An 8,927-nucleotide genomic window follows, 5' to 3' on the forward strand; every position below is an offset into this window, starting at 1 on the left:
TTTATCGTAGGAAGTAGTTTTTTTTTATTAACATCGCTAACACACATATAAGCTGGCTGTATAAAAATATATAACTCTTTTACATTATGGCACACACAAATTTCATTCGATTATCGCGTTTACAGACTAAATTGGTGTAGGACAATCTTGAAAATAACAGTCGTAGATATATCCTAAATTACCCGAAATAATAAGATAAGAGACCAACAGAGTAAAAGCAATTAAAAAAAACACACAAAAACAAATACCAATTTTGCAGCACGCATGGGACGACAGCTTCTCCGTACTTCTGGTGCTAAAAACACACTCGGTCAGATATGCGCGAGTAATCGATGACTTACTTTAACTGCTTGTAACGACTAATTTGGCATTCCAAGTGACGATTCTGGTTGACAATTGCACCGAGCAATTTTAATTGGGAATGTTCTCGGAGAAGTTTGCCATATTGTATTGTAACGTTGACAGCATTGGCGACGTAGAGTGGACAATTTTCTACAAGCTGATGGGCGAGAAGTTTGTGTTTTGTCGACAAGTGGGTCTCAACCGATGTCAGCACGAGTTTCACATTTTCGAAAACATCAAGTAAGACCCGCTGTGCTTCCTCTCCGAGCGTCGCTTGGGTTTGCAAACGACTTTCAATTGTTTCGCTATCACATTTAAATGCGCTTATAACCTTTGGCAGTAGCTTGCTGGTCACGCTAGAAACATATACCGACGTGGAATGTTTTGAAATTTTACCACACTTACTCTGATCCCAGTGTTTGGTTCGAAATCTGGTTGGATAGATGATCAAGTTCCTGGAAAGGTTTTAATAATAATTAGAGAAGGGATAGAATTGACCAAAAATCAGTACTTACTGAACAATCAAATTCGGCACTAATCATTTTCGACTGTAAACTCTCGAATTTAAACTTCAAAATTTCAATCGGGAGCGTCGCAAGGAGAGAATTAAACTCTGCCAAAATCGCACGCGTGCTCTCTCTAAACCGAGCATAATCAGACTTTAACATTAAAACTTCATTTCTAACGATAACATATTCTTCCTGTAGAGAGTCGCGCTTCCTATTTAACATACTCACTTCTTCTATCAGTTTATTACCATTACAGATCGCCACATTTAAATCTTGCTCGAGGCTATTTCGTTCGTTCAGTAGTTTTTCGTAGTTTACTTTCTCGAACTTTAGCAACTTACGCAACTCCTCAATCATCACCTCTCTCCTCTCCAGCTTCACCTCCATTTTGCTGAAATTTGTCATCCGTAGACTTTTGCCGTTGACCTCGTCGCACGAGGCACATTGCGGGCGGGCGAGTTTCTCTAAGAGCTCATTCTTCGCGGTCAACTCTTCGATGCACTGCTTACCAGCTTGCAGCTGCTCTAGTAAAGTCGTGCATCGTTCTGTCTGTTCTTCGGCGGTCAATGTAAGTGTTGCTATGTGCAACTGATTTTCACCCCGTTGCTCGGTTAGCTGCTCAATTTGCGCGTTCATTTGTTCTATCGACTCCTCCAGATCGAGAATTTGCGATTTTTGGCGCGATATTATTTGGAGGCATTCGTTTCTGTGGAAATCTTGGTCTGCCTAAAAAAATAGGCAAATTAAAGATTCAGTAGAAATGACTTAGTAGTAGAAAGGAGACGTTATCCCCACCACTTTTTAATTTTGGAAATAGAAATGCCCACTTCATAGTGTATACAGGGTGTTTTTTTGGGAGCTTTAGTTAAACGTTTCTGGGAACGTAAAATACGTAGGTTTTTGAAAATTTGTACTTAGGAGTTACTCTGAAGGCCGAATCTATGTAAAATATTTTCAAAATGTCCGCACCTCCGGAAACACCGGAAGTAGATAGTAATTCCGTTATTTTAAATGGCAACCCCTATTTTTTATTGCATTTTTGGATTCTACGTGAAATTTCAGTTCTTTTGATACCCATATGTCGATATCTGCCATTTATGGTTTTTAAGTTATTTTGACTTTAAGAAAAAAAATGGCGGATGCAGATGGTACCTTGATAATTGATTACTTGAAAAAGGTTATAGTCATGGCAACCCATTTTTATCAGTGCATAGAGAATGAATAGGGCTTTCTTTTAGTGTACTTAAAAAAAAGTTAAGTTGCGTACAACCGCACCTATGGAGATCCAAATTTAAGAAACTTCAAAGTCTATAAACTCAGTTTTTTTAAATGGAATGACCATGTTCTTAATATTGCATGAGATAGAGAATCGAAATTGGCATATTTTGATATTACATGTTCCTATAGCTATCTTTAACAGTTTCTGATTTATTCCCATTTCATTGGATTGATCTCGGGATTGATGCCATTTTTTTTCGCATTTTCTTTTTAGTAGTTGGCCATGATTTTATAACAATCGAATTTTAAACAAATCAAGGAATGGATTCTTTAATACCATTGATTCTAGTTCTAGTCTAAATAATTCATTAATAAATAACTCATTTATTAAGGATATAGGACGGAAACAGAGTCGTTCAACTGAATTTCTTAAACAACGTATAAGTCTGGAAATTAAGAGAGGTAATGCGATATCTGTTCTAGCAACAATTCCATACCAAAAATGTTTCAACAAAGTTTTTTATATTTTGCATTGAATTTATTTTGTTAATCTTGCATTTGCAATTCAATTCTGTTTTCTTAAATATTCTCGTGCAGAGCTTTGTATCACTTGTGCTTCAACGGTTTTTTGGGGGTTCAACATTTCCAAAATTCATACAATTTCGTTCCAGTGTTCGAATGAATGTACGGCAAGCACGTGCCGCGATTCTGTCCATTTCACCATAAATAACAATTAAATTCCAAAATAGGTGAAACCACTGCGAGTCATTTTTCGATTTTTGAAAAACTTATGTTAATCTATTAAACAGGTGACGGATTGGTGTCACTAGATTTTTTTTAAATTCGATTTTTATAAAATCATGGCCGACTACTAAAAAGAAAATCCGGAAAAAATAGTGTCAATTCAATAAAATGGGAATAAGTCAGAAACTGTTAAAGATAGCTATAGGAACATGCATTGTCAAAATATGCCCATTTCGATTCTCTATCTCATGGAATAGTAAGAACATAGTCATTCCATTTAAAAAAACTGAGTTTTTAGTCTTTGAAGTTTCATAAATTTGGATATCCATAGGGGCGGTCGTACGCAACTTAACCTTTTTTTTAAGTGCACTAAAAGAAAGCCCTATTCATTCTCTATGCACTGATAAAAATAGGTTGCCATGACTACAACCGTTTTCAAGTAATCAATTATCAAGGTACCATCTGCATCCGCCATTTTTTTTCTTAAAGTCAAAATAACTTAAAAACCATAAATGGTAGATATCGACATGTGGGTATCAAGAGAAGTGAAATTTCACGTAGAATCCAAAAATGCAATAAAAAAATAGGGGTTGCCATTTAAAATAACGAAGTTACTATCTACTTCCGGTGTTTCCGGAAGTGCGGCCATTTTTAAAATATTTTACATCGATTCGACCTTCAGAGTAACTCCTAAGTACAAATTTTCAAAAACCTACCTATTTCACTTTCCCAGAAACTTTTAACTAAAGCTCCCAAAAAAACACCCTGTATACACCAAGTCCTCCTATTTTCTTAAATAATCCAATGCTTACTTACGGCCTTGAAGAATGACTTACCAGCAGAATTTCATCGGACAAACTATCACGACGTCGCCCATTACACAATAATTTTAGGGTGTTTGCTAAACTCTCATCCGTAATATTGAAGATTTCCGCCTTAGATTCGCCACTATCCGATATATCTACAGATGAGAGCACAATGATAACATCGACATCCAACCACACTCACCCTTCGTATCAGATGTAAAGGTACAATCACAACTCTCGATTGGATTTTCCGTATCGTTGTTATTAATTTTATCTACACGTGGACTATCCAGGTTGGGAGAAACCGGATTTTGTAGGTTGTACAAAAGACGAGGGCTGTTATATTTGAAAATTTTGCAAGTAAGTGGTGTGTTTGCGTCTGAATTTAAAGACCTTCGGGGCGTGCAGTTCAACTGCATCGTGTACAAACTACATTCAGGTATGTGCTCCTGAACCGAGTCCTCCAATACCTTCTTATCGTCCTCCAATATATTAATTACTTCGGAGTAGTGGTTGATATACTCCTCTTGCCGATTTAGCTTCGCCTGTAACTGACAATTACTGTCGAAAAGCGACGTTATCGATTTCTCTTTGGATTCCAATTCGGCCTCTAAGTTGTACCATGCCTTCGTTTGGTCTTTCAGTTTCTGATCGAAGATTTCAATTTTCTCTTCTAGGTGTTTTTTCTGAAATCAGAGTGTTATACAGATTGGCTGTGAACTAATCTGCTAAAACACGATAACTATTGATGATGATGACATAGTTTATTTACGCATGTTTCTAAAACGCGTTGTAATGTATTGTAATGAACCACATGGTACCGTAATATAGGTATATCAGTGATATTTCTTAAGAAGTAAACTTAGGCGTTTACATGTACCTATTGTTTTTCCCTATGTCTACTTTTAAATGACAAATTCCTTCTGAAGGGCGCCTAATTTTATGCAACCAAAATAACTACCTCCTCAGTCTGTTTCGCTATCGTCTCGTTGAGGGCGGTTATTTCCTTCTCATAAAACTCAACTGACTTTTTCAATTTAAAAATTTGGTTATCATACAGCGACTTCAACTCGGCAACACAGTTCGCTACATCAGCTCGCTCGTCTTCAGCTTCTTTTACCTCGGTCCTGCTACAAAAATGATTGAGAGTTAAACTGCGATCGACCATACTTGCTACTTGGGGAATTTCGGTGCGATTCCTTCACTTTCAATTTGCAAGAGATCGTTTTGTTCTTCGGCGGCCGCTAGTTGTAACTTTAGATCCTCGATCTTCCTGATCGAGTTCTGATATTTTAATTCTAATGTACGCACGTACTCCGAGGCGGGACTGTGATGTGTTCCGTTACAAATGGGAGGCGGAGATTGTGTTTCTAATCTGCAACGAAACGATATACTAGCACACAAGAGCTAGAATGGTCTAAGCAACGCGTTTACTATAAGGATGAAAATGGGTAGATTTATAATTTATTATTACAATTTTTGAAATTGTTACATGAGTAAAATTAATGTGCTGCAAATGTAATGATTCAATTTACATGTATCCAAACGTTCAATGTAATGAAAGAAATAAATTGACAGATATAAATAAGAGGAAGTAAATGGATAAGGATGGTTTTAGAAGAAAAAAAAACAAATATTATTATTATTATTATTTATTTTAATTTGTTGCCAGTACGTTCACTAAATATGTATATAAAATGGGCAATGTTTTGCAGTTTTAGATGCTTATTTAAAATTTCCTTATGGAAATTCAAAATGTCGCATATAGGTTCGACGTAAATTCAAAAAAACTAAAATTGGTCATTTCCTTTAATGTCTTATATCATCGAAAGTATAAGAGATACAAAAAAAAAGTTTTATATAAAAGTGGCTGTCTTTGATACGCTTAATTTAGAATTGATGTCAAAAAAAATTCAAGATGGCCACTTTTGAGGAACATTTACCAACTTCCTAAAGTTAAATGGGCGCCATATTGGATTTTTAGATTACTTGATAGATTTTTTAATTCTCTTTTCAACAAGCCATCATTATCATAACATAAGGTTGAAAATAAGATACCAGTTATATCAACGGTTTTTATATTTTAATCAAGTAGTCTGTGACGAAAAAAAAAAAAACTAAACAAAATCTATTCGAGGCAACAAAACAATGAAAATAATTACAACAGATGTTTAAAATACTGGCCATTATTAGTGAAACACACTTCAAGACAGTTTAGTTTAGGCAACGTGTTGCCATTGATGATTATTATTATTATTGTAGTGGTAGCTACTTCCACTTTGCTTTTATTTTTTAATTAAGTACTTACCTTTATAATTTAATGTACTGTATATACACCCCTGATTTTTTAAACATCTGATGTAATTATTTTCATTGTTTTGTTGGCTCGAATAGATTTTGTTTTGTTTTTTTTTAATTCATCACAGCCTACTTGATTAAAATATAAAAACCGTTGATATAACTGGTATCTTATTTTCAATCTTATGTTATGATGGCTCGTTGAAAAGAGAATTAAAAAATCTATCAAGTAATCTAAAAATCCCATATAGCACCTATTTAAGTTTAGGAAGTTGGTAAATGTTCCTCAAAAGTAGCCATCCTGAATTTTTTTTTGACATCAATTCTAAATTAAGCGTATCAAAGACAGTCACTTTTATATAAAACTTTTTTTTATATCTCTTATACTTTCGATGATATAAGACATTTAAGGAAATGACCAATTTTAGTTTTTTTGAATTTACGTCGAACCTATGCGACATTTTGAATTTCCATAAGGAAATTTTAAATAAGCATCTAAAACTGCAAAACATTGCCCACTTAATTAATTCTCTATCTTTAATAATAACAAAGTTACCCATGCAATCCCACGCGATCTGGGACACACTGTATAAAATTTTTAGACAAACAAATGGGGAACAATATATAGAAGTCATAAAAAACACCTAAAAGACTTATTTTTTTCTTAAAAATTCATCTAAGTGATAATTAGTCTGTTTAAGCAAAAACACTTTAAGTGTTTGCTTAAATCTTTGATAGGAGTTCTTTAATATTACAGGGTAAAGAGTTAAAAATTTGGCAGGCACGAAATAACAAATTTTTTTGAAACAGTGCTGTCCTATGTTGACCAGGGTTCAATAACGTCCTATGACGGGTATTGTACCTATCTTGAGTTTTTATAAAACATGCTCTCTTTTTATACGCATAGCAATACCTACATCTTTAGTTTTTGTTTTGTATTTAAATGTGTTTTAAAACTAGATTTGTACCTATTTGGTGACAAAATCACATCGGTCACATTTTAAATCCTTGGCACGAGTGCTTAGGACTACATTTATTTATAGACACTTGCGCTTATCTCGACCATTTGCCACTTTTTTGTGAAACTTGCAATACCATCAAACAGAATCAATCTATAGCTACGTTTGTTTCTGAGATACTGGGTGAAAACGAGAAGTTTGACTTTTTGGGTATGTTGCCATATCTTATTATCCATGTAAGATAGAAAAAACACAAAAACGGCTTATTCTAGATATTTTTATGTAAAATTCAAAAAAATTTTGTGGATCAGATTTGACCAAATGCTGGTATTTTTTAAATGCAACCACAACCTATATTTCTTTTATATAATTATATGTACTATGTTATACATATTTTTAAAAATTTTGATATATGTTTATACGTTAGCTATTTTTATTGATCGGTATCGCCTGCCTTAGTTACCATGGATATAATAGACAAAACAACATCTCCATGAATCCATGGCCTACTATTTAAAAACCGTGAAAAATAAGGTATTTTTGGTTCATAGCTAAAATTTAAAAAACAACTTTAGATGAAAGCACGGTGGTTCAAAAATCTACGCCACTGGATTCTACGTAAAAATATCTAAAATAGGCAGTTTTTACCTTTTTTCTATCTTACATGGGTAATTAAGATATGATAACATCTAAAAAAATCAAACTTGGTTCTGTTTGTTGTATTAAATGTTTCACAAAAAAGTGGCACAGGGTCGTGAAAACCTCTATTTTTAAAAACAGCTGAAATAGACTGCAGTCTGAACCAAAAGAATATACACATATTACATCACATTTAGGAACACCCTGTATACAACATAACAATCAGGGTGATGGAAATGAGCCCCTCGGTCACCAGAGGTTGTCAGTGGGATGCACTCCACACTCAGAACGATGACAGCCATTTAGCTAATTAAGCTAATTTACATTTGGCAAGTTTACTGGCGGAAAGTACAATAAAAAATATTGCTATGTTAACTTGCAACTTTGTGGACACGCATTAATATTATTTGTTATTAACGTTTCTCCGACAGTTTCAAAAAATGTGGGAGAAACAATCGATAAAGCCTGTCAGATACTTAACTAACGATCAATTATAAACCTGGATATTTTCACCCTTGATGTGATCAACACGTTGATTGAACATAGCACTTACCCAAAGTGGGTGTCGTTACTGTTGGCCCATTCCGTTACAATATGCATAAACTCCTCACACGTGATGCATGGATCTGTCCCATGCGGATCTAGCATCGCTTCTAGTTTTGTAAATTCAAACCTTAAACGTAACAATTATGTTAGACGTCTTTTCCCCGTTACCTTTACTTACACATTCGCCCAGTCGCTACTGTTGATAAACCGCAACAAAATCGACACAGTTACCGAGTTCTCACTGGAAACGTCGCAGTTCAAGTAAACATCGCGTGCAGCCCGAGATAAATGGTCACCTGCAAGTTCAGTGAAGAAAAAAAGTTGCAGTGATAAGCAAATTTGGCAAACCTGAATTTTCTGCTTCCATTTCGCTTCCGATCGTTAGATTATTGCATTGCAATTGCGAATTTAGCCAAACAAAAATGACAGCATGAGAAAAACGAAAAACCTGGAAGAATTTTCAAATAAATTTCAAACAAGTTCACATTAAATGACCAATATCGTACTGCGCATGCTTAATCCCATTAGTTAAAAATTCCAACCGATTCACGCTTTCCCATTAGTTAAAAACTACCTTGACTGTTCGCTAAACAGAAATATTGAAGCGGCTCCCATTCAATTTTGTATGTGTTGTAACTGGATTTCACTGCTCCGACCCGGTGCAGTTGCATCTGAGGTTCGAAACAAACGGAGAATTCAAACTTTAATACGCTGCGTTAGTTCATCGGGAAATTTATCGCTGTACAAATGCGCACCACTGATTGACGACTAATTCAATTTTTCAAATTCACTTTCAAAAATAACTACAAAATACAACAATCTCCCACCTTGAGGCTGGAATATAACTTGATTCAATACAATAATTA

At 34.7% G+C, this 8,927-nt stretch overlaps 1 protein-coding gene across 3 annotated transcripts; it reads right to left on the reverse strand.

The window, feature by feature from the left end:
* On the reverse strand, positions 1 to 8,570 carry LOC116179950 (myosin-13-like). 3 transcript variants are annotated; one of them, XM_031499767.1, is made up of 10 exons: positions 8,410 to 8,570; positions 8,240 to 8,357; positions 8,069 to 8,188; positions 4,797 to 4,994; positions 4,581 to 4,746; positions 3,822 to 4,305; positions 3,650 to 3,774; positions 858 to 1,577; positions 748 to 797; positions 1 to 698 (listed from the first exon to the last, which is right to left on the reverse strand). In XM_031499767.1, the coding sequence occupies exons 1-10, from the start codon at positions 8,426 to 8,428 to the stop codon at positions 338 to 340; spliced, it is 2,361 nt and encodes a 786-aa protein (XP_031355627.1). In that variant the 5' UTR covers positions 8,429 to 8,570; the 3' UTR covers positions 1 to 337. The 3 variants fall into 3 exon arrangements, with proteins under 3 accessions (XP_031355627.1, XP_031355625.1, XP_031355628.1); XM_031499765.1 differs by having other exon boundaries at positions 4,581 to 4,749; XM_031499768.1 differs by lacking the exons at positions 1 to 698; positions 748 to 797 and having other exon boundaries at positions 885 to 1,023; positions 1,080 to 1,577; positions 4,581 to 4,749.
* Positions 8,571 to 8,927: the final 357 nt, after the last annotated feature.

This window comes from Photinus pyralis, unplaced genomic scaffold (assembly GCF_008802855.1).
Source record: "Photinus pyralis isolate 1611_PpyrPB1 unplaced genomic scaffold, Ppyr1.3 Ppyr1.4_LG9, whole genome shotgun sequence".
In the NCBI taxonomy this organism is placed as follows: Eukaryota; Metazoa; Arthropoda; class Insecta; order Coleoptera; family Lampyridae; genus Photinus; species Photinus pyralis.

Coding starts and splice junctions, on each gene's coding strand:
- LOC116179950 (XM_031499765.1), bottom strand. Junction 4,306..4,580: donor TAGCGAAACAGACTGAGGAG/GTAGTTATTTTG, acceptor CTCTGATTTCAG/AAAAAACACCTAGAAGAGAA. Junction 699..747: donor AACCAAACACTGGGATCAGA/GTAAGTGTGGTA, acceptor ATATGTTTCTAG/CGTGACCAGCAAGCTACTGC.